The sequence below is a fragment of the Monodon monoceros genome, unplaced genomic scaffold, assembly GCF_005190385.1.
Source record: "Monodon monoceros isolate NGI ecotype Baffin Bay Population unplaced genomic scaffold, NGI_Narwhal_1 Super_Scaffold_13, whole genome shotgun sequence".
Taxonomy (NCBI): Eukaryota; Metazoa; Chordata; class Mammalia; order Artiodactyla; family Monodontidae; genus Monodon; species Monodon monoceros.
The window spans coordinates 49,656,189-49,681,714 of NW_021703769.1; the positions used below are offsets into that span (position 1 = coordinate 49,656,189).

The following is a 25,526-nucleotide window of genomic DNA, read 5'->3' on the forward strand; positions in this document are numbered from 1 at the left end:
CAGAGGGTCCAAAACAATATGAACCCAAACAGACCTACTCTAAGACATATCATAGTTAAAATGACAAAAGTTAAAGAGGGTGCTTCCCTGGTGGCGCAGTGGTTGAGAGTCCGCCTGCCGATGCAGGGGACACGGGTTTGTGCCCCGGTCCGGGAGGATCCCACATGCCACGGAGTGGCTGGGCCCGTGAGCCATGGCCGCTGAGGCTGCGCGTCCGGAGCCTGTGCTCTGCAACGGGAGAGGCCACAACAGTGAGAGGCCCACGTACCGCAAAAAAAAAAAAAAGTTAAAGAGAGGATTGTAAAGACAGCAAGAGAAAAACAGTCAGTTACAAAGGAACCCACATAAGGCTATCAGCTGATTTCTCTACAGAAACTTTTAAAGGCCAGAAGGGAGTGGCAAGATAAATTCAAAGCCTTGAAAGGGAAAGACCTGCAACCAGGGATACTCTACCCAGCAGGATTATCATTTAGAACTGAAGGAGAGATAAAGAATTTCTCAGACAAGCAAAAACTAAAGGAATACAGCAATACTAAACTTATCCTAAAAAGAATATTGAAAGGTCTTCTCTAAATAAAAGAGAAACAAGAATCTATAGGAAAGGGAAACATCACAGTAGGAAAGGGAAATACATAAAAGGATTGAAGGTCACTTTAAATAAGCTAGTACATAGATTATTATTTATTTTTTTAAAGCTGCTCGGTTCCCTAACTCCACAGCAAGTTTATCCTATTACATATATATATTTAAAATTTATTTATTTATTTATGTATTTATCTCTGCCTGTGTTGGGTCTTTGTTGCTGCATGCAGGCTTTCTTTAGTTGTGGTGAGCGGGGGCCACTCTTCGTTGTGGTGCACGGGCTTCTCATTGTGGTGGCTTCTCTTGTTGCGGAGCACAGGCTCTGGGTGCACGGGCTTCAGTAGTTGCGGTACACGGGCTCTAGAGCGCAGGCTCAGTAGTTGTGGCGCACAGGCTTAGTTGCTCCATGGCATGTGAGGTCTTCCTGTTTCAGGCACAGTCCCATTTCCCCTGCATTGTCAGGCGGATTCTTAACTACTGTGCCACCAGGGAAGTCCCACCAGCACATAGACTTAAAAATAATAAAAAAAATCTATGAAAGCGATTATAACTACAATGAACAGCAAAAGGATAAACATGAAGATGTAAAATAAGACCTCACAATCACAAAATATGGGGGAGGAAATTAAGAAAATGCGGATCTTTTAGAATGTGTTTGAGCTTCTATGACTACCAGTTTAAAGCAAGTAGATACAGTTATGGGTTAACATACTTGAAAACCAGGGTAACCACAAATCAAAAACATGCAGTATATTCACAAAAACCAAACAGAAAGGAACTCAAGAATGATACAAAAGAAAACCATCAAGCCACAAAAGGAAAAACGAAAAGAAGAAAACAAAGAAATACAAAGTCAACTGGAAAACACTGTTTAAAATGTCAATAAATACATACTTGTCAGTAATTACTTTAAATGTCAATGGACTAAATGTTCTGATCAAAAGACACAGAGTGGCAGATTGGATAGTAAAACAAGAACCTACAACAGACTGCCCACTTTAGAGAGAAAGACACGTTATAGATTGAAAGTGAGGGAATGGAAAAAGATATTTCATGCAAATGCAAATGACAAGAAAGCAGGGATAGCGATACTCAGACAAAATAGACTTTAAAACAAAGGCCATAGGGAATTCCCTGGCTGTCCATTGGTTAGGACTCGGTGCTTTCACTGCTGTGGCCCAGGTTCAATCCCTGGTTGAGGAACTAAGATGCCACATGGCGCAGCCAAAAAAAAAAAGACCATAAAGAGAGAGAAAGAAGGACACTATATAGCAGTAAAAGGATCAGTACGAGAAGGAGATCTCACAGTCATTAACATATGTATGCACCTAATATAGGAGCACCTGTATACATAAAACAAATACTAACAGACACAAAGGGAGAAATTAATGGGAGTACAATAATAGTAGGAGACTTTAACACCCCACTGACATCAACGGACAGATCTTCCAGACAGAAAATCAGTGAGGCAACAGAGATCCTAAATGACACAGTAGAACAGTTAGACTTGATTGATATCCATAGGACATTACATTAAAATAAACCCAGAATATACATTCTTTTTAAGTGTACATGGAACATTCTCTAGGGTAGACCACATAGTAGGACACAAAACAAACCTCAACAAATTTAAGAGAATAGAAATTATTTCAGGCATCTTTTCTGACCACAACAGCATGAAATAGAAATCAACCACAGAAAGAGAAATGAGAAAAAAAAAGATTACACAGAGACTAAAGAACATGCTGTGAAATAACAAGTGGGTCAGTGATGAAATCAAAGAGGAAAAACAAAAAAACAATTTAAAAAACCCTCAAGACAATGAAAACACAACCATACAAAATCTATAGCAAAAGCAGTCCTGAAAAGTTCATAGTGATACAGGCTTTCCTCAAAAAACAAGAAAAATCCCAAGTAAACCTAACCTACCACCTAAAAGAATTAGAAAAAGAAGAACAAACAAAAGCTAAAGTCAGTAGAAGGAAGGAATAATAAAGATCAGAGAGGAAGTAAATAGAGATTTAAAAATAGAAAAAAAGTCAGTAAAACCAAGAGCTGTTTTTTTTTAAAGGACAAACAAGATTGACAAACCTCTGGCAGGCTCACCAAGAAGAAAAGAGAGGGGAGCCAAATAAAATAAGAAATGAAAGAGGAGAAATAACAACTGATACCTCAGAAATATAAAAAATCATTAAAAAATATTATGAACAGTACATTCCAACAAAATGGACAACCTAGAAGAAATGGACAAGTTTCTAGGTATACATAGCCCACCAAAACTGAATCAAGAAGAAACAGATAATTTGAACAGACCAATCACTGGAAATGAAATAGAATCTGTAATAAAAAAGCTCCCTGAAAACAAAAGTGCAGGACCAGATGGCTTCACTGGGGGATTCTACCAAACATACAAAGAACTTAGACCTATTCTTCTCAAATGCTTCTAAAAGATTGAAGAGGGAACACTTCCAAAGTCAATCTATGAAGCCACCATCACCCTGATACCAAAACCAGACAAAGACACTACCAAAAAAGAAAATTACAGGCCAGTATCTTTGACAAATTTAGATGCAAAAACTCTCAGCAAAATATGAGCAAACTGAATCCAGCAACACATAAAGAAGATCATACATCACCATCAAGTTGGATTCATCCCAGGGTCACAGGATGGTTCAACATATGCGAATCAGTCAGTGCGATTCACCACATCAACAAAAGAAAAGACAAAAACCACATGATCATCTCACTAGATGGCAAAAAAAGCATTTGACTGTCACCAAAGTGGGTATAGAGGGAACATATCTCAACATAATAAAAACCATTTATGACACACCCACAGCCAGCATAATACCAAACAGCAAAAAGCTGAATGCCTTTCCGCTAAATTCTGGAACAAGACAAGGATGCCCACTCTCACCACTTCTACTTAACATAGTATTGTAAGTCCTAGCCACAGCAATTGGACAAGAAAAAGAAATAAAAGGTATCCAGATTAGAAGAGGTAAAATTATCATTATATGCAGATGACGTGATTCTCTGTGTAGAAAACCCTAAAGGCTCAGCACAAAAACTATTAGAACTGATAAATGAGTTCAGTAAGGTAGCAGGATACAAGATTAATATACAGAAATCTGTTGCATTTCTTTACCCTAACAATGAAATATCAGAAAGAGAAAGTTTAAAAAAAAAATCCTGTTTAAAATCACACCCCTCCCACCAAAAAAAAATAAAACAACTTAGGAATAAACCTGACCAAGGAGGTGAAAAACTTATATGTTGAAAACTATAAAACACTGATAAAGCAAATAAAAAATGATTCAAGAAAATGGAGAGTTATCCCATGCTCTTGGATTGGAAGAATTAATATAGTTAAAATGGCCATACTGTGCAAACCAATCTATAGATTTATTGTGATCCCTATCAAATTACCCACGACATTTTTCACAGAGCTAGAACAAATAATCCTAAAATTTGCATGGAACCACAAAAGACCCAGAATTGCCAAAGCAATCCTGAGGAAAAAGAACAAAGCTGGAGGCATAACTCTTCCAGACTTCAGACAATACTACAGAGCTACAGTAATCAAAACAATGTAGTATTGGCACAAAAGCAGACATATATATAGATCAATGGAATAGAATGGAGAGCCTGTAAGCAAACCCACACACCTATGGTCAATTAATCTTCGACAAAAGAGGCAAGAATATGCAATAGAGAAAAGACAGTCTCTATAGCAAGTGGTGTTGGGAAAGCTGGACAGCCGCATGTAAATCAATGAAGTTAGAACACTCCCTCCCACCATACACAAAAACAAATTCAAAATGGCTTAAAAACTTAAATATGGGCTTCCCTGGTGGCGCAATGGTAGAGAGTCCACCTGCCGATTCAGGGGACATGGGTTCATGCCCCGGTCTGGGAGAATCCCACATGCTGTGGAGTGGCTGGGCCCGTGAGCTATGGCCGCTGAGCCTGTGCGTCCGGAGCCTGTGCTCCGCAACGGGTGAGGCCACAACAGTGAGAGGCCCGCGTACCGCAAAAACAAAACAAAACAAAACAAAAAAAACTTAAATATGAGACACGACACCATAAAACTCCTAGAAGAGGACATAGACAAAACATTCTCTGACATGTGGAATCTAAAAAATAGTACGAATGAACTTATTTACAATACAGAAACAGACTCACAGACATAGAAAACAAACTTATGGTTACCAGAGGCAGGGGGGTGAGGTGGAGGGATAAATTAAGAGTTTGGGATTAACAGATCCACATTACCATATATAAAGTAGAGAAGGGTTTACTGTATAGCAGAGGGAACTATATTCAGTATCTTATAATATTGAAATATACTGTAAGAATCAATAAAGGATGTATATGTGTATAACAGAATCACTTTGCTGTACATCTGAAACTAACAATATTGTAATTCGATTTTTAAAAAACAGGTAAAAAACAAAGCAGGGTCATAAAAACAATATAGACGAACCTTGAACCTTTCGTAAAACATAAACTTAGGTTTGTTCACCAACCATTTGGTGGCTGGCCAACACCTTTTCTTGGTGGCTTGCTCCTTGGAGTTCTGTGGTGTTTTTATTTGGAAGCTCTAGCCAAGATGCATCATTTGTGATTTCCTGTTTTCAAGTGGAACAAGAATGTAGGCTCTCAAAGCAGTGGGACTGCAGGGTCCTTCCCTGTCATTTTTCATAGTTGTCTTGCTCACACTTAATTTGTCTGCCATCTTTTAAAAACAATCTACCTTTATTGAGTATTCCCAAAGCACTCCAAGTGTGTTTCTTAGAGGGAGCTATTTTTTATGGTTTTCATATTCCTTTCATTAGTTAGTAGTAGTATTTCTTTAATTTATGTAATCCTAACATTATATAAGTTACTGTCACAGCAGTATTCAGGTAGAGTGTCACCCATATCTGTGGCCCTGCCTGCAGATCAGTGTGGGGAGCACAAGCATGTTGCACTCATACCTGCTGGCCTCCAATGTCCCGTCCTCTCTGGGCCCCCCTAGTGTGGTTTGCAGAGGGACTGACTAGGGAATGTCACTGACCTGCAGAGTTGGTCACCTAGGGGCGGGTTGAGAGGTCATGTAGAGGTGGGTGAGCCCTTCTGCTCTGGGGACCTGGAGGAGGGGAAGGGGCATTCCTTCTGACGTCCAGTTGGGGCTCCAGTGAGAGGGCTCTCGGGGTCACCAGGCAGGAGGGCAGGGTACATCCTGAACAGCATGTGCCCTCTTTGCAGCATGACGCGTGCTCGGGAAGGTCCAGAGTCAGCTCTGTCATTTGTCATGCGCATCTGCCTATGATTCCAGGAGCTTCTTGGGGACGTGTGGGGCCCCCTCGTGGGGCCGAGCATGAGCCCTGGAGGCCAGGGTGTTTGCTTAGCCGGGGCCTGTAGTTACTGCGCGGGGTGGGAGTGACTGTTCATTTAGAGACCTCAGCGCTTCTTTAACACTCCTCTCCCAGGGCCACCACAGTCCGGTACAAAGGGAGGAACCTGCGGATCAAAGCACCCATGTGCCGTGCCCTGAAGAAGCTCTGTGACCCGGACGGTACGTCAGACACGGGCTGGGCTGGGCCGCGCACCTGGGGCTCACTCCCGTCGGGGGGGCTTGCTGTCTGGCTCCAGCCGGGCTGAGCTGGAACACGGCGGCTGAGCCTGCATGATCCAGTCCTGCCAGCAGGCAGCTCCTGGACCCGAAACCCTGTGTCATAGCGGTGTGTCCTCTCATGAGTCAAGTCCAGCTCAGAAGTCCCATCCGTCCTCAATGGAGCATCAGAGGTGTCAGGGCGAGTCTCCCATGGCCGGTCCGCGGCTCTGGTGTAGCAGATGTGCAGCTGGCCACGCTGGCATCTTTAGACCAGGTCCTTGCTGGGGCTCCTGCCAGTCCCACTTTCACTGAGGGCTGTTTTCCCCTTGCTCCTCTCTGGGTCCCTTAGCTGTCTGGCTGAGGACTTCACCTTCTCATCAGGGTCCGTCTGTGCCAGGCTCTCATGGCCCTTTCCTGTTGCAGGCTTGAGTGACGAAGAGGACCAGAAGCCAGTGCGCCTGCCCCTGAAAGTCCCCGTAGAGCTGCAGCCACGGAACAACCATGCCTGGGCCCGCGTGCAGAGCCTCGCACAGAACCCGCGGCTCAGGTAACACGCTATGCGTTTTGGGGGAGCGAGCTGCGAGGGACGGGGCTGGAGGGGAGGTGTTGGGTCCCTGGGTGAGCAGCAGACTCCACTCCAGTACTCTGACACCACCTGGGGGTAGTGTGGGGGATGCCTTTAGATTCAGGTAAAATTCACATAATACAGAATTAACTGTGAGCCCTTTTAAGGGGCCCGGTTCAGGGGTATTGGGTACCTTCACAGTGTTGTACAACTATGACCTCTCTCTAGTTCCAGAAATTTTCAGCCCCCCGAGAGGAAACCCCATGCCCACTAAACACTCACTGTGCATCCTCCTCCCACTCCCCAGGGCACCACTGGTCTACTTTCTGGCCCTATAGATTTGCCCATTCTGACATTTCATGTAAATAGGATCATATACTGGTGCTTTCTGTCTGGCTTTTCTCAGTGAGCATCATGGTTTCAGGGTTCATCCGTGTCGTAGCCTGCATCAGGACTTCATTCCTTCCGTGTGTATTTTTATTTTCTTGGGTTTAATTGAGTCTAGAGCCGCCCTCTTGACCACACAGGGAGCTGGTAGAAGAGAAGGGTGTGTTGTACCAAGGCCCCTGTCCTGGTTGAGACCTCATACTGTAAAGGGCACTCAGGATCTCTGTTACTTTTACTTGCAGTTTCTCGTGAGTCTCCTGTTATCTCAAATTAAAGAGTTAGTTTTTAGAAAAGGAGCCAGCAGCTCTACAGGGACATTATGGCTCTGGCCTTGAGACCCCCTGGCATCATCTTCCTGCCACAGCCTCTGGGGCTCCTAGAAGGTACCCCCACGTCCCAGCCTCCCATTCCCCATCTGTCTTTTCTCTGTAGGATGATCGTGGAGCTCCATCGAAAGGTCTCCAGCCTCATCGAGTTCCTGAAGCAGAAGTGGGCACTTCATGAAGTGCGAGTTGTATCCTTTTCCTACTTAAAGCCACCCCCAGGCTCCGCAGCACCTGCTGCCTGAGAGTGAAGTCTCCTTCTCAGTCCTGGAATTGCAGCGGGGTCCCCAGGCGTGTAGCAGGTGTGCCATGAGATGGTGTAGAACCAGAACTAAAACCCACAGCCCCTCATCCTCTGGGTTTTGGGTCTGAACCCCCTTTTTGACCTCCTTGCAGTATTAGAACTCTGTCACAGCAGCCGTCCTTGCTGTAAGTGGCTGCCATCTGGCCCACAGGGTGTGGCCGAAGCATCCCTGCCAGCAGGTTGAACAAAGTGACCGAGGACAGCCCCACACCTACATCTTCGTGTCCTTGGCTGGCTTGTAGCCCTGCCCAGTTCCCAGCTAGGAGGGTGAGTGTTGGGTGTGGAGCCCGGAAAGAAGGAAGTACCTGTCGTGTCTCCCCGCTGGACCTCAGGGTGTGAGCTGCTGCTGCAGGTGGTTCCTTGACGGTGCGCTCAGCGGAAGACATTTGAGGAGCAGCAGCTGCAGGACTCGTTCATGGAGCCATCGCAGGAGAAGGTGGCACTTCACCTGTTCCCGGGGGAGAACTGCACCCTGACCCCGCTGCCGGGCGTGGCCCGAGTGGTACACTCAAAGGCCTTCTGCACGGTGCACTGGCAGGAGGGTGGCCGGTGCAAGCAGAGCACTAAGGACACCCACTCGCTGCCCCCAGCCCAGATCCTGGGCATCCAGAGCGGGCAGGGCACAGCCAGGGGCCAGCTGAAGTGCCCACGGGGTGGCGCCGAGGCCAAGGGCGGGGGGCGGCCCCCTCCCTCCACCGACGCTTTGCAGAGCTCTGGGGAGAGTTCCCCTGAAAGTGCACCTGGGGAGGGGGCCGCTGCAAGTTTCAGCAGCCCGGATGCCTCTGACAGGCTTCCCCCTGGGCTCCAGGATGCTGGTGGACAGCTTGAGAAGACCCCTGTGGCCGCTGCTGCAGAGGGTGGGGACGGCCCTGCCCGAGAGCCTGGGCCCCTGGCGTGTGCCTGTGGCCAGCTCCCAGACCTGGAAGATGAGCTCTCCCTCCTCGACCCCTTCCCCCGCTACATGAAGTCCTGTCAGGACCTCATCATCCCTGAGCAGTGCCACTGTGCAGACTCACGGCCTTCAGGGTGCCCCTCCCCAGAGACCCTCATCCCCAGCAGCGCAGAGGTGGCCGACCTCGCCCGGGCCAGGGCACCATCCCCTGTCCGCGTCCCTCCCGGCCCAGAGCCTCAGTCCAGCCCCGGGCTCCAGCCGGACGTTTGCACTAAAGACTTGGCGGACGCGTCTGCGGAGGAACCCCAGGAGAAGGCGAGCCCCTTGGACCCCCCGCCACCTCAGGGTCAGCCTGCCGTCAAGCCACCGAAGGACGTCCCTGCCAGCCGGTTCGCCCAGCAGCTCCGCGAGGAGGGCTGGAACCTGCAGACCTCTGAAAGCCTCACGCTGGCTGAAGTCTACCTCATGATGGGCAAGCCCAACAAGCTGCAGCTAGAGTACGACTGGCTGGCAGTGCTGGGCCCTGAGGGCCAGGCCCTGGGAGGGCAGGCCCAGGGCTCCCGGGCCGGCTCCCCGCCTACCACCTTCCACAAGCAGCGCCTCCTCAGCTGCCTCCTGAAGCTCATCTCCACCGAGGTCAACCCCAGGCTGGTAAGTGTGGGTCAGAGCACAGCCCTTTTGGCCCCCCAAGGGCTCGCGGCTGGGTGGCTGGGGTCCAGAGAGGAAAGACCGGCCTTGTGGCAGGTGGTCTGGGGCCCCACAGGCTCATTGGAGGAGGTGGTCTGGGGGTCGCCTTTCGTTCCCTGGAGTGGGCTGCACAGAGCACGTGGTTGGGGCTCCAGTTCCCTGCAGTTCAGGCCCTCATCCCGTGGGGCTCACACGGGCTGCATCTTGCCCGGCTCCAGAGATGCCACTGAGCCCAAGTGTGTGGGCCGAGGGGACAGAGCCTGGGACAGAGGCGCAGAGGTGAGGTGGCAGCCATGGCCAGGAGCCGAGCTGGGCTGGGAGCGTTACAGGTTTCTGCAGCAGGAACGGCGAGGTCGAGTGTGTGCTTTGGAAAGGCCATCCTTGGAGGCCAGTGGGGGTGCAGCCTGGGTGCAGGGAGTGGAGCTGGGAGGGGTTGCGCTGGGTGGGCTGCGCCCAGGAGACCCTGTCAGGAGGTGGCCGGTTGGAGTGGTCTCAGGTTCCTTGAGAGGCTCCTGTGGGGGGCAGTGGCTGCCATGGCCCAGGGAAAGGGCACCCGGCCAGTGGGCCTGGCCACGGCTTGTAACTGCCCCCCCAACCCCGCTCCTGGGAGGCCGGCCAGCAAAGCCCACACGTGGGCTGGAAGGTGCTGCAACCGGAAAGTCTAGTCCGCTCTCTGGGCACAAGAGCAGCGTCCTGAGGCAGGTCGATCCCGAAAGGTGCGTGTGCACTAGAAGGTGAGGCTCACAAGTTCCAGGAGGAGGCGCCGAAGCTCAGCGTGGTGGCCTCACAGGAGTGGGGCTCGGGTCACAGTCAGAACCAAACTTGAGGTGCGCCCATGTCACCGCTGTGACGGGTACCCGCCTCCTGCTCCCCGGGGCAGACAGCACGTGGTCTGTGTTCTGCCCCATTTCCCGGAGCCTCTGCCCTAGGCTCCTGCCCACCATCTTCCGGCGGCACTCAGCAGAGCTCATGGTGGGGAAAGAGCGCCACGTGGGACCAGTTCTCGTGGGGGTGGGTGGGGCCCGAGGGCCAGCAGTGGACTTTGGATTCAGGTGTGGATGTGACCTGCGGGCAGGCATGGGCAGTATTGCAGTGACTGGACAGAGATGATGAATTGAAAACACTTTTTCAAGTTTGGCTTTTGGAGGGGTCAGGAGCAGAGACAGGGGAGACCGGAGCGTGTCCAGACCCCTAGGGAAGGAGGCCAGGCCAGGCCGGCTCCTAAGGAGGCGGGAGTTTTGGTACTCGGCCGAGGTTCTGGCCTTGGCCTCAGCCTCAACTGGGAGAGGAGAGTAGAGCAAGTTGGAAGTGCAGAGTATGCAGAGCAAGGCGCTCAGATCTGTGGTTCCTGAAGGGGAGTCCCCGGCCAGCAGCCTCGGCATCACCTGGGAACTCGTTAGGGATGCAGGTTCTTGCAGCCCAGGAGATTGTTTTGACGAGACGCCCCCACCCCCATGCCCTGTTTGGTGATTCTGATGCAGCTCAGGTGTGAGAATCCCTTGCTCAAGGCCCCAGGAGAAATAGAGGACCTTGAATTAGAGATGGCCTGCCTGGCCAGGCGGCCCCTCCCTGCGATATCTCTGTAGGTGGGACGCTGACAAACAAGTGCAGCGATGGCCGCCCCGCCCCAGGGGGCTGACGGGCACTCAGGTGGGAGGTGGGGGTGTCGAGATCCAGTGAATGGAGTAGGAAGGGACACAGCAGGGGTCCCAGGGAAAGGAGAAGGTGGGTCAGGCCAGGGCGAAGGGCATGGGAGACACAGAAAGAGGTGCAGGGTAGGTGGGGCTGGGTGAGAGCATGGGGAGTGGGTGCTGGGAAGAACTGAGGGGGCGGGGCAGGACGGTGGAGTCATGGGAGAGAACAGGTGAGTAGAAGGGGTGCCTCTATGGCCAAGGACCCCAACACTCAGTGACAGCCAGGAGAGTGGAGGCAGCGGCCTCAGGTAGGGGCCCACAAAACCCCTGAGGTGGAGGTTTTGACTAAGCAGAGGACTCCTTGGCTGTGATTGTGTTTGATTTTAGAAATTAATCTGTATTTCCTTCCTCTGACTCACAATCAGAAGAAGCTTTAAGAAGGAGAGTCCCTGTCACTTGCCACTCAGCCTCCCCTCCCATCACGGTGCAGGGGTACGCCCTGTCCATGCCACCACAGCAGTGAACGCAGAAGGGCTCCTGGAGGACAGCGGTTGTTCCCCTGAGGGCCTGGGGGCACCAACCTGTGCGTCATGGAGTGTGACCCTGGGTCCTTTGCTGTCCTGTCACACTCCACAAGCATTGTTCCGTGCTGAGTTTGGCCAATGTTTTGGCCCGTTTCTGTCCCAGGCTCCAGAAGCGAACACTGGCTCCACGGCCTCAGTGAGGCCCGCCCAGGAGGAGCAGTCGACGACGCCCCCGGGGAAGGTGGTGACTGTCAGCACCCGCAGCCCACGCTGCCCTCGAAACCAGGCTGCCCTCCGTCACGGCAAGACCTTCTCCCCCAGCTCCACACCTTGCTCCTCAGGTGAGGCCCAGACAGCCACAGGCAGCCTCCTGGGTCCTTGCTGGGCGTTGCGGGCTGCACAGAGCCGAGAGCTCTGGGCTGCCTGAGGCCTCGCCCCACTCAGTCAGTTGCAGTCCAGCGGATGGTGTGGGGTACAGAAATCACTGCCTCCTCGAGGGGAGGGTGAGCACAGGGCCCGTCACAGAGGCTCTGGGGTCCTGGGTGCGGGAGCCGACAGGAAACATAGGGGACCCTTGCCAGTCTGGTCACTTTGGGGGATCTGGCTTTGTGAGGTCAGCAGCAGCCTGCATATCATGCCGAGTTGGTGGCTTAAAGTATGAGAAAGGTTGGTTCTTTCTGAGTCTTACAGGGACTGTTTTTCTTAACATCTAAAGTATTAGAATAAAGAAACCTTCAGTTAAAGGATACCCCAGCAGTTGAACACAAGTCTTAGAAAGAAAGATGGGCTTACCTGCTGGTCCATGGTTGTATCTAGGAAGTAATTTAAATTCAGCGTCCTTTTTTGGATTACGTGGCACATAACCCTGGGATAAACATGACTCGTTTCTCTGAGTCATCAGTTTACTTGCTTAGTATTTTTTTTTTAATAAAACAGGTTGTCATGGCTAGAATAGTTAATTCTGCATGAATTTTAAAGAATAAGGCTGCTGTGGTGTCAGGCTCCCCACCTCCTGCAGTTCTTGTTTTCCATTTCCCTCCTGACCTTTATCCTGTTTCCTTGCCGTGGCTCACGAGGGGGCAGCAGCAGAATCGGTTGTCTTTAAGGCAAAGGTGCGTTCCTCAGGCGTCAACCAGTGGTGGGCTAGCTGGGAGCCTGTATAGTCTTTGCCGCCTCCCTCTGGCTTTAAAGTTTTGTAATTCTGTGAACTCTTAAATATCCACACTCTTCCTCAATCAAGGATGCTTTTAGCCCAGTGTGCCTGCAGTGCTAGAATCCAGACAGGTGCTTAAAAGACCTGGTCTCTGGACTCTGTGCGTGTTGATTTAACCTCACAGATTTGCAAATAAAGAATAAAGAAAGGAGACTCATCCCTACCATGAAGTGAGGGTGCTTTGCAGCAGCGCCTATGATGATGAAAACAGCAAGGAGAGTCCCCAGATAGTAGTTCCTAAATAAATATTTTCTGTCTTTTTATTTCTAGGTCTGTTTTCTGTATAATTAGAGATTTAGACCAAGGATCAGCAGACCGTGGTCCACAGCCTGCTTGTTGTAAATGAAGTTTTATTGGAACATGGCCACATCCACTGGCTCACGTGGCTGCCTTTGTGCTGCAGCCGTAGAGCTGAGTTCAACAGAGACTGTGAGGCCCTCGAGGCTGACTTTTGTTGTCTGTCCATGTCCAGAGAACATTTGCTGACCTCTGGTCTGCACTAGATGATCTGGAAGGTTCTTCTAGCTCTGAAAAGTCTTTGAAGGTGAATCTGCCCTTCCCACTGAGATCAGAGATCAAGGAAAGCTCTGATCTGCTTACATGGTGGGAACTAGAATTGCAGGGAGAAAGGGAGAAAAGCAGATTTTTACAGCACTGAGATATAGGAAATTCCCTTTAAGGACACCAGAGAGGCTGTCAAGGATTCCTTTCTGATTTTCTTCCCGGTGGAACCCCTCCCATGCTGGAGGCGTTGCTGGGTGAGCGCCGTTGTATCTGTTCTCCCTTCTCCTTCCCTAGGTTTGAGAAACCCCCCGAGGCCCCTCTTGGTGGCTGGTCCCTCCAGTGCCGGAAGTGGTGACTCAGATGGTGGCCTTTTTGCTGTCCCGACAACTTTGCCACCCAATAGCCGACACGGGAAGCTCTTCTCTCCCAACAAGGAAACAGAATTGACGTTCCGTCAGCATCTGAACTCCATCAGCGTATGTGGGGCCCACGCCTCCCTGCTGCTGGCCTGCCCCATGTGTGTGGAGAAAACACTCTCAGGGTCAGTACTGTCTTCCTCACAGATGCAGTCGGATTTCTTCCTGCCAAAGCCCAGGAAGCTGCGGAACCGGCACCTGCGGAAGCCGTTGGTGGTCCAGGTCAGGAGCCCATCCACGTCTGCGTGTGCCTGGCCTCAAGGGCTGGCCTCTCCCTCCCACCAGCTGAGCTGCCCAGGACACGCTAGTGTCCTCCTGTGTCTCAGGTTTTCATGTGAAGTGGGGAGAATCCCTGCCCCTTCTTTTCTTCTTTTTAGCAGGATAAAGTAGTAACAGTGACCCTAACTGTACCTGAAAATAAAGGTAATCTTGGTACAGCATGAAAACCGCTTGCAAAAAAGACAGAAAGTTCTTGGGATTTGGGTTCCAAGGATGTTCCAGATTGGAATATATGTGAGGACGCTCAGAACATCTGTTTATAAGTATGTAGTAAATGGAAGCAGTTGGCAAGGTATATGGATTGACCAGAGGCCAGACCTCTCCCAAGCTGGTAATGAACTCTGGGAGGACCTGGGGATGCCACCTGCAGACCCAGAGGGGTGATCCAGGGATGAGAGGCACAGGAGAAAGAGGGCATTTTTATATGGAGGTGAAAAGATAACAGAGGTGAACCTGAAATAACTATGGGCCTGGAAATTTATGAATGTTTTTGAATTAATGCATAGGTCTCCTTTTGTTAGACTCAGAAATCTCCTCCTCTCTTGGAAGTAATTTATTTAGAAATGAGAGATTGCATGACAGATCTCAGGAAGGAAAATTTATTCAAAGTCCCACAGGTTTTTTTGTGTAGGCTAATTCAGTGTTAGGGCATTTAATTTTGGTATATTTGGTTAAATACATTAACCATCTGCCCTGGGCATGGGAGCACACTCCCTGGCTTAGGATACCTCACGGCCCAGGGTCGCAGCCATGGTGCCCTCAGCTGCCTGTTGTTGTTTTGTTTGTAAACAGCTTTATTGATATATAATTCACATACCATGAAGCCTACCTGCTTAAAGCGTACAGTTCAGGGTTTTTAGTATATTCACAGGGGTGTGCAGCCCCCACTGCTGTGTCATCACCCCAAACAGAAGCCCGGCCCGTTACCTGCACCGCCCCTTCCCCAACCCTTGAGCCACTTCCTGTCTCTAGGGATCACATAATTTCACATAAATGGAATCACACTTCACACTTCATATGTGGTTCTTTCACTTACTGTTTTTATAAAAAGTTTCATGGGCATGTGACCACGGTACTTCATTTCCCTGCTGTCCACGGCTGCTTTCACACCACCGGGGTGCACTTGAGTAGCTGTGACAGAGACTGCGAGGCCCAGAGCCTAAAGGATCTCCCACCTGGCTCTTTCAAAGAGGCGTGAGGCTGGCATGGGACACCAGGGCCCGTCACCTCGTGTACAGTCACCCTGTTGCCTTGCGGCACCTGGTAGACCCTTGGGGAGCCCCAGTGGGGCGAGAGCCCAGCTGTACGCCCAGAGCTGCAGTGCCTCTGGACACTTCCGGCCTGAGAGATGCTTTCTGTCAGTGCTTCACCTCAACAGCTAACAGTGTTGGCAGTGAACTCCATTTCCTCTTAGGTGGTAGTCGTCACACCATGAAGGCACCCTGAGCACATTGGGACCTGATGTTTCACACATGGGAGCCCTGGGCGTGTGACAGGGAGGAGCAGGCACCAGACCGTGGATGGGGTGGAGGACCGCATGGCCTTGGCCCCCTGCGATACAGGCGGCAACTTGATTTTCTTCACCCAAACAAGGGATATCTCGTAACAGTCCATATCGAGTGGTTATAAATATTTATAGGACTAGTTGCATTCCAGCCAAATCCAGATGTTCTAGATAAAAGGTGGATTGTTCTGACATTCCCCCAGTTTTCCCTGGGGAGCTTCAATTCCCTGGGTTCTTTTTGGAGAGGACCCAGTGTTTAGGGGTCTGGGGTCTACAGAGCACAGCCATCCTCAGACTGTCTTGGAAGCCCTTGTGTCAACTCTAGAACCAGAACCCCCATCTGGTTACACTCAGCTCCCTCTTCTCTAGAACATTCCTTTACAATCCAGCACTAGTTTCCTGGGTGATTTTCGGTATTGGGGTCTTTCCATCACCTGAATATTGCCAATTTTCTCTCCACAGAGAACACTGCTTCCTAGACCGTCTGAAAACCAGTCCCACAATGTCTGTTCCTTCTCCATCCTGTCGAATTCTTCCATAACTGGTAAGTGCCGGGGCTTCTCAGGGAAGCTTTCGCTCCTTACATGCGCAGCCCCGTCTTTGGGAATTGCAGGCATTTGTTTCTGTGGCCCTTTGAGTGACATTTCAAGCCTTCCTGGGTCTGTTCTATCAACATGGGCAGCGGTGTGGGCAGGCGTGGTCCCCTGACTGGTGGTCCACAGGCAGCTTCCTCCCAAGGTGGGCTCATACGGCCCTGGTTGGGGTGCTCCACTTGGTTCAGTTTAGAGAAGGGTCTGTGGTCCACCCCATCCATGACATATTCTTGTCAGGCGTTTTATGGGACAGACGTGTCCTTAGGGTTTGCGACTCATGCTTTCATTCGGTCTGTAAGCTCAGTGGGGCCCTCACACTTTGCAGTAAATCTTATACAGTGAGACTCCTTCAGTGAAACACACATTCCATGACTTACGTTTTTATCGGTCTTGATTTTCACAAGACCCAGACAATTGCTTATTCTCACACCTACTTTTCAATGGCAGAAAGCCTGCCAGGAAGGAGCCAGCTTGCAGAGGCAGCACCTTGATCCTAGTCTGGTGCTCTGACCCCCTCAGAGGAGCCTGTAGCTCAGCTCAGGTGTGACAGACCCTTAAAGGGCTGTTCCCGTGGGCTGACAGTAGTGACCGCAGCCATTCAGCAGCCCCCAGGAAGCGCAGTGGTGCCGCTGTCACGGGCGACAGTGCTTTCTCCCCACCGGGGCCCTGTGTGACCATTAACTTCCCCAAGTTAGCAAGTGTTGGGACGTTTGGTGGTTTCCAGCTCGGCTTCCATGATCCGGACAGTGGCCATGAAGGGGAGCTCGTGCAGCCCCTGCCGTGTGGCAAGAGGCCATCAGCTCATGTGCCTGACGCGTCTGCTTCCACTCTCATCCTCACAGGGAGAGGCTCCTTCCGGCCCATTCAGTCCTCCCTGACCAAAGCGGCTCTGTCCCGGCCGATTGTGCCCAAGGTCCTGCCACCCCAGGCCCCAGGCCACCTGGCCAGTAAGTCTCTGCGACTCTGCCCTGGCATGAAAATGAGGCCTGCACATGGGCTGTCCCCTCTGGGGCGCGTTTCAGGACGTCAGGAGACAAAGACTTGCACGTTGCTTCTGTTGCCAGGCGCTATCGACTTAGCAGCTAAAAGCGCCGGCATCATCCCTGGGAGCCCCCTCCCCGTCCTGGATGCCGATGGCTTGTCTGGCATCTCCCCGCTGTCTTCAGATGAGGTGACGGTGACTGTCTCGGGGCAGGACTCCACCGGCACCCACCAGAATGGAGACCCCATCCCCGCTGTAGGGGTGAGTGTGTTTAGAAGGGCTTCTCTGAGCTGCCACCAGCTTTTGGGATGGGATGGTCAGTCTCCAGTCCTGGTTTGAAAGCTAAGGCCATGAGCTGAGGTCGTGCTGGACTCCAGCTCTGCCTCTGGAGGGGATGGGCCTGCTGAGCGAGAGGAGCGTCACTGAACAGGGAAGTCTCAGCCTGAGTGAGACCATGTGGCGCAGCGGGTGGGGTGGGCTTGCCATGTGACCCAGGGAATCCACAACTAAGATGGGCATGGAGGTCTGCCCGCAGTGAAGGTAGCCGGCCTGAACAGCAATGTCACCAAGTTGGCTGTCAGTCCACCCCTGACTCCCTGCTACTTGGGTGCTGCTTCAGCGGGCCCTGCTCTGCAGCCCTGCCAGCACTCCAGCTCCTCTGGTTACCCCACCTGTTTGAGGGCTGCCTGAGGTGGGCAGGGCAGGTGGCCACTTAGGACTGCAGAGCCCAGCCCTGCCTGAGGACCCTGAGGTCGACCTCTTGCTAGGACTGGAGTTGATTGTGAATTGACAAATGGTCTCAAGTTTGGGGATGTGGGGGCGCACATTCTGAGAGCAGTGGGCTTTCCTGTGCTCCCAGGGAGAGCTTTCCAGCCTACACCCCCATGCTCCTGCCTGTTAGGAGCCGTGGGGTGGACGGCTCTCCTCAGGAGCCAGGTGCCGGACCAGCGCTCACTGGCATATTCCTGGTGTTCTTGTAGGGCACGAGCGACCCGTTCATCAGTGTCCCCTCGAGGCAGGAGACGGTGGCAGACGGTTTCCAGGTAGAGTGTGCTGTTGGCTGCTGAGCAAAGTAGCTGCCCCAGGACCTCGTCCAGCGCTGGGCCCTACCCTCGTGGTCCTGCTCGTGGGCCCGGGCTTCCTCCTCATGATGCCCAGTGGCCGTCCTTCCCCGCACCTTGCCTCCTTGGTGCACATGCGGCTCCCATCTCAGGCTTCCTTTCTCCCCTCTCGGGCTGGCTGATTGAGACACAGTTCTGGAAGGACTAAGTTTTCTGGGCCGGGTAGGAGGAGGTCATCAGCTGGGGGTGGAAGCAGATCCAGGCCACCTCGGCCCAGCCTCCCAACTGTGCCATCCCTCAAGGGTTTCAGGAGAAGGAAGTTCCCTGAGTGTGTCTCTTGCTGGAAGGATGAGTGACCGCTGGGGTCACTGCCTCTCTGTTGGTGTCCCCATCACTCAGTCACTGCTCTGTGGGACCAAGGTTGCTTTTTCATTGCTTGGTATGGACTGTCTGATCTGTCGTGTCTCAACAGTATCTGTCTCCGCAGAACTCGCCCGTTCTCTCCTTATCCGAGCTGTCCAAGGCTCCTCTCCACAATGGGCTCTCCACACCGTTGGCCTCGTCGGAGGCCTCCAGCACCCGGCTCTCTCCGCCCAACGTCTCTGCTCTGCTGGACATCTCCCTGCCCGGCCCGCCTGAGGACGTGCTCTCGCAGGGAGAGCCCGCCACGCAGATCAGCGACTCCATCATCGAGATCGCAATCAGCTCCGGCCAGTACAGTAAGGAGCAGGGTGCCTCTGCACAGCCCTCCTGGAGTCACTTCTCCCAGGGGCCTTGACCTCCCACCTGAGTGTTTGCCAGCCTCCAGGCACCTTGCTGTCCAGCTGTCCTGGGTGTTGAGCCTCTGCACCTACAAGGCACTGCCCAGCCTTGGCAGGGGCAGTGCAGGCGGACAAGGCCTGTACAGGACCTGAGCCTGTTTGTGGTCTGGCAGGGCTGCCCCTGGCCTTGGGAGATAGAGCGGGCCCACGAGGCGTTTCCAGCCTGGGGATCAGGCAGGGCCATTTCCTTGTCAGTTCTGAACCTGGGTTGGACGCCTGCGGGGTTGTGGGTTTTAGGAGGGGTTGGACTGGTACCTGTGGGCCTTGGCTCCGCGAGCCTTTGGGGATGGTGCTGTGGGGCAGCGGTATGGTGGGCGCCAGCTGGTAGAGTTCAGGCCGTGGATTCAGAGCTAATAGCTGGCAGCGTGTGGCCGTGGGCTGGTCACTGGCTCATTAGAGCCTGTTCTCCTTAGCAGTGTGTTGGGAACCGCGGACATCTTGCAGGGCTGTCGTCAGCAGCAGGAGAGGGTGTAGGTGACGCCCTCAGCACAGGGCCTGCCTCCATCCGCTGTGGCCAGTGTCATTCTCTGAAGATGGGCACGGGTCCCTACTGTTGGGGGGCCCAGTGGGGTCCTGGGCCTCCCAGTTCAGCCGCACATGCCACGCCACTCTGTGGCCTTCTTGGTGACAGGTGGGGGAAGTGGGGCTGTTCACCCCACATGTCGGCTCTGACCCAGATTTTGGTTGACAGATGAAGGAGTCCCTCTTTCTCCAGCAAAACTGAACGGCAGTGACAGTTCCAAGAGTCTCCCCTCCCCGTCCAGCAGCCCCCAGCCAGACTGGATCGCCTCCCCGACCCACGACCCCCAGTGGTGCCCCAGCGACCCCACGGACTCCTCACTCAGCAGCTTGTTTGGTGAGTCTCTGTGGAGGGCAGCCGGAACAAGCAGAGCCAGAGTCTGGACTCTCCACGCTCCTGGCAGAGGGCCCCTCCAGGGCTGTTCCTTGGTATTTAGGGGTTTTTTCTGCATCAGTTACATGTGGGAAAGTGCCCAGGCCCCAGTGTGCAGGTCACTAGGCTTTGGCAGATGTGTAAACCCCGTAACCATAGCCACGTCCATCCTGCGGTCAGTCCCTTGTGCCCCTCCCCCCAGGCTCACTGACAAGGGCAGGGTGGAAGGAGCTGGAGTGTTGCGCCCTCTTTGCTCCCCTCCTGTTCTGTGGTGGCACGGCAATGACAGATCGGAGCCTTCACAGGATGTGTTCATCCTCGTCACCACCGGTGCCTGTGGGACAGGAAGGGGCTATTAGGGAAAGACTCACCAGCTTTGGTTTCCTGCACAGAGGAGTTTCTGAGGCACATCTGGGGTCCGTGCACTTTGCATTTGTAGAGAGCAGCCAGGGTGTGCACCCTGGCATGGGGCGTGCTGTTTTCTGACCAACTGGGTCAGCACCGTGTGGGAGCACCACACCTGAAGGCCCCGAACAAGCCATGGCTCTGGTCTGGGTGGTGCGGGGGAGCCAGCCCCCAATGCGCATTGCCTGCTCAGAAAGTCACAGAGAGCAGTGCAGACTCTGCAAAGTCGAACAGAAATCATGAGAAATTGGAAACAACCTTACATTGAGGTAGCAGTGGTGACCAGACAGTGGAACACTGTGGGGCCCCTAGAAAAATGAGATAGACTTTCCCGGGCTGCAGGGGACTGTCCAAGGCTCACCATGGGAGGAAAGGCAGGTATGGCCTGATGCTTCCGTCTGGAGCACCGTGCCCATGCAAGCAACGAGATGCCTGCAGGACCCAGCCAGGCCTCCCTGGACCAGTCCAGGCCTAGCCAGCTCAGGGCCTCTCCTTCCTCTCTGCAGCGAGCTTCATCTCCCCAGAGAAGAGCCGGAAGATGCTGCCAACCCCCATCGGAACCAACAGTGGCACCTCCCTTCTGGGCCCCAGCCTGCTGGATGGCAACTCTCGCGACTCGTTTGTGTCCCGGTCCCTGGCTGATGTCGCCGAGGTAAGCGCACGACCTTTCCCCCAAGCCTGGGTGCCAGCCTCCATCCCAGAGCTGCCAGACCCTCCGGCAGACCCGTGTGGTTACTCAGAACTGCTCACCAAGATTTACATGTCAGGAGCCGTCATGGACAGAGCCCAGCCTCTGACTGCTCCTGAGAGGGAATCTCTGCCAGTACTGGCCCGGCATTTGTCCCGCTGGCAGCAGGTGACAGACCCTGAGTCACGGCTGAGCCCGGGGCTCTGAAGGCAACTCTGGGTCTTGTGTATCCTCCACCAGCTGTGTGACCTCGGGCAGGGACTCTGTGTCCCCCTGCTCAGTCTCCTGATCTGCAGAGGAGAAGAGGCAGTAGTGGCGGTGCCATCGTTGCTGCCACCTGACAGAGGGGACCCTTGAGCAGCACCTTGGTGTCGTTGCTCGTGGCTGACCTGCCGAATGGAGGGAGGGCTGCTGCAGAGGCTCCTCTGCGATCACGTGATGACCCGGGAGTCATGCTGTGGCAGTGTGTCACCCCCATGTTCTGCCTGGAATGCAGCATCCCTCTTTTCTTTGTCCAGGCCGCTGCCTCACACAACCACCCAGGCCTCCATCCCACTAGGTTTGAGTGGTATCTGTGGGCAAGTAGGGCTGAGGGAGTGAAGACGGGTACATTTAACTAAGACTCCAGGCGTGAAGTAACAGGTACTGTAGGAGTTTAGACAGAGGCTGTGCTGAGGGGAGAACCTAAGTCTAGAATGCCCCTGGCCCAACCCCCAGCTCATTGCTGAAGTCCTAGAGCAGCATCTCCCCAACACCGGCTCCCTAGGCTGTCGAGGCACTTGTGGGGGGCCCTCGAGCATTTCATAGTCGATACTCGGGGGGAACCTGGATCAAACAAAGCTCACACAGCTGCTTCCCAGGATGCCTCAGCTTCTCGGTGTCTGGACGTAAATCTCGAGATCCGAGGGGATTTTGAAAACAAATTTCAGTTTTTTTGAAATTTCTTGTAGTTAAAAAGTTTAAAGTTCAGTTCATCCTGTGCTCTACTCAGAATTTTCCGAAGACTTCTCATTTGTATTTGTTCATTACATCAAGCAGTTTGTTAATGAATATTAATTGAGGGCCTACTAGATGCCGGGCACTGCTACAGGCCCAGAATGGACAAATTAAAGGCCCCATCCCCATGAGGCCGACAGTCCGGTGCTGGAGGTGCGGGAGGAGACAGTAAACTCCCTGGCTCTGCCCACAGGACAGTCCTGATGCGTGAGGCCCCACTGTGCACACTCTGGTCTCCTCTACTCTCTGCCTTACTCACTGTCACATCCACCATCTTTCTTGTTTCTTGAACAGCCGGCTGTTCCCACCTTAGGGCCTTTGCACCTGCTGTTTCTTCTCACGGGAATGTGCTTCCCTCGTGGCTTTACATGACTTGCTCCCACACTTCTGCTCACACCCCGCCTCAGAAAACCCTCCTCTGACACGCAAGCCCGTGGCAAACTCCCTCCTCCACTTCTGTCTCCTTCAGGCCACCCCACAGTCCCTAGTTCTGCTGCCTTCCCTCTGCCTCTCTGTCCACTGACCGTCCTCCCCGGGGACCCACCACTCTGACCCGACAGCTGGGCGGCCGGGCTCACAGTACATACTTGTCCACAGAGCGAGTGTTCGCAGTGACGGAAGTGATTCTGAGGTTGTCCCTGGAGTGCGGGGGCCGCTGTTATGTGGCCGCCAGAGGGACTCTCACCCTCATTGTAGAGGGAGTTGTGCTTAAGTCCGGCCGTGGTGGCCGGCTGCCTGCTCACTCGTCTCCCCGTGTCCTCTCCCACAGGTTGTGGATTCCCAGCTGGTGTGCATGATGAACGAAAACAGCATCGATTACATATCCCGGTTCAATGATCTGGCCCAAGAGCTGTCCATCGCTGAGCCTGGCCGCCGAGAGGTTCTGTTTGATGGCGGTGGAGGTGGCCCCCCGGTTGGTGACCTGTCCCAGTGACTGTGCCTCATGGCTGGGGCAGCCCGGAGGCCGCGGAGGACAGCTTACGGGGTTGGTGGTCCTCGAGCATCATAGGGGTAGCCCTCTTTAGAAGAGAGAAAACATAAATCAAGCCCGGACTCCCAGGAGACAGTCTGAACAGAGGCACCTCTGCACCCAGAACGTGCAACGTGCACACAGCCATGTACCAGCAGGCCGAGGCAGTGGTGGCCAGGCGATGAGGGAGCGTCCTCGGCAAGGCCAGTGTCAGATGTGGCCCTGGCGTCGGACCCACCCCCTACCAGGAGCATGTGTTAGGGTCTGCATGGTACCCACGCTTCTGCCTCGGTCATTGTGTCAGACGTTGCAGGGTGTTCTTTTTCTGAGAGAAAAGAGTGGTGGGCCTGGCTGTCGTCGTTATGGCCTGGGAAGCTGTGACCTCCTGCTCTCTGCAGGGAGGCTCCAGGGCATTGCTGCCTTCTTTGCGCCAAACCCACTCCCTGCTTCAGTTTTTCCCTCTGCAGTGCGAGGACGAGGACAGCTGGGCATGACCTGAGACAGCGGGCACTGCAGAGGACACTCCAATCATGGGGCAGTGGGAGGGTCCTGGGTCAGCGCAACTGGTGCCACCTCCCCAGAAATCCTGACCATGGCCTAGTGCTTCCTCATCTGGAGCTTTTGTTCTGACTGACTCAACAGGAAGGGGGAAAAGAATCATGTCTTATGCGGGTTGTGTGGACTTTTAAAAAAATCCCGCTAAGCTGGTCAGAAAATGTTTTTCTCGTATTTTGAGAATTAGGAGACATTGGAGAGGAAGAACAGGGTTCCTGTTTGGTTGGTTTCTTCCCCGCGTCTATCTGCACATTTCTTCTTGGTGACCTGAGATGTTATTTCTCTCTATTAGGGTGATCCCCAAGCGCTCATTTGACTACAGATAAGACTTTCCTGATGATCTTGAACTTCTGACGTGTTTCTGCCTAGCATTTTGGACAGATGCCATTTGCAGGGAAAGTTCTCTCTTCCTTTCCTTGGCATCAGTGCAGAGTATGCCCCAATGCATATGTCTAATCCCTTGCTTGTATTTCTGCCTCATGGTCTCCTGTTTCTCTTCCTCCTGTTCAGGGAATCCAGGCAAGGGTCAGACATCACGCGCAGTCAGGGTGCGCTGAACCCACATCCCTCTGGTGTGCTCCTTGAGCCTCCTCGGATGACCAGCCGTCACCATCTCGGGTAGTGCAACATCCAGTCTTTCCCCAGAATGGAGTTAACACAGCTCCTCTGCCTTCTCAGCCTTGCGGGGCCAAACACACAAACCACCATCCAGGCACACCTATGTGGCTGGGCACCAGTGCTGTGGTGTTGGGGCACCACCCCACCTGCTGCTTACCCCTGCCCAGCAGCTGCAGTCAGTGTGGCTTCTTGAATCCGCCCCAGCCCACTACTGTTAGTGTTCATCACCTTGCCTCTCTCCCAGCTCACTGTGGACCGGCAGCCTTCGAGGCCAGCTGGGCCCTCTCCTCTGGTTCCTCCCCCTGCCCGCCCACCCACCCCCCCCCGCCCCCCCGTGAAGAGATGAGCCAGTGTGCAAGGAGAGGGGAGGGTCCTTTGCGAGTACAAGCAGAGGGGCCGCTCTTGATCCTGCCACCTCCCCAGCGTTGTCAGCTGCTCCAGGCTGCAGGTCGGGTTGTCCCCTCCAAGCTGCAGAGGAAGCAGGACCGTGGCTTCCAGGCGATAGCTTCCTTCCTTCCTCTCCAGCTTTCCTCAGAGCTCCTGCCTGTCATGTGGCCTCCCTCTTTCAGATCTGGATTTAGGCACAAACATCACTAAGAAAAGCCTGTGTGGGCAGCCCTCCTGGGCTCTTGAAAAAACAGTCCCAAAGCTCTGGAGGTCTGAAAGAAAGGGATGTGGTACCACTTTAAGAGAGATAGACAGCAGTATTTGAGTCCAGAGTCTCTTTAAACTAGCTTGTGTTTTGTGATCAATGTATCAGCTTCCTGAAATTAGTACCTTATTGAGCCAAACAAGATCAGTAGGTCTGTCTCTGGGCATCCGACCCGGTTAGATCCACAGTGGATCAGGCCAAGGTTAGGCCACTGCCAGCTTTCTTGTATTCCCACTGTCTGGGACCAGAGATGCCAAGTAGCATTACTGCATCAATGCGGGGGGCAGTGCCCAGTGGCAGTGGGCACTGTGCCAGGGACAGTAGCGATCCCGAGCTGCTTATCCATCAGGGGACACCCCACAGTAGTCTGGTCGGTAGGTTGGCACCTGTCACCTGGTGGACGTCCAGCAGGAGGAAAACTCTGGAGATCTGGATAAGACTTTGTCGGCCCTTTATTCAGCAGCATGTCCCTCTTGGGTCTCCCACACAGACTCCATTTGGGAGTAGCTGACTGCCCAGTGTCATCCAGTGGGGAGGTGAGTTGCGGAGGAGAGTGGACTGACTTCTCAAACTTGTAATAAAGCTGACATGATTTCAGAGAACCCTGCTTCTCTAGCAACCAGACAGGTATAAGCATTTGCCTGCCATATTAAGGAAAAATGGTGTCGTCTGTAGCATTAAAATGATGGATGCCTTTTCTCCCAACCTAAATGATTATATATGTATGAAAATAAGCAACTGTTATGTTAAAGGCTGGAATTTTTCAAAAGACCCAAGCAGAGACACCTCCCACTTCTGCGTCTCCCTCTGCCCTTCCAGCGGAAGTTGTGATAGTGTCAGTATACACCTGTGGCTTCCTTTGTGCATTTCAGCATGTTGT

General features: G+C 52.9%; 1 protein-coding gene across 6 annotated transcripts in view; it reads left to right on the forward strand.

Moving 5' to 3' along the window:
- The window catches only part of CRAMP1 (cramped chromatin regulator homolog 1), a 65,633-nt gene extending 41,342 nt beyond the window's left edge, over positions 1-24,291 (forward strand). For 2 of the 6 annotated variants that reach the window (XM_029220167.1, XM_029220165.1), the window contains exons 7-19: positions 6,057-6,142; positions 6,605-6,728; positions 7,566-7,647; positions 8,137-9,303; positions 11,661-11,838; positions 13,509-13,690; positions 13,778-13,852; positions 15,876-15,957; positions 16,849-17,249; positions 17,969-18,031; positions 18,522-18,768; positions 19,562-19,726; positions 20,674-22,606. In XM_029220167.1, the coding sequence (XP_029076000.1) occupies positions 6,057-6,142; positions 6,605-6,728; positions 7,566-7,647; positions 8,137-9,303; positions 11,661-11,838; positions 13,509-13,690; positions 13,778-13,852; positions 15,876-15,957; positions 16,849-17,249; positions 17,969-18,031; positions 18,522-18,768; positions 19,562-19,726; positions 20,674-21,062 (3,241 nt within the window). In that variant the 3' untranslated portion in view covers positions 21,063-22,606. The other 4 variants (XM_029220171.1, XM_029220169.1, XM_029220170.1 and 1 more) reach the window with 4 other exon arrangements.
- Positions 24,292-25,526: the final 1,235 nt, after the last annotated feature.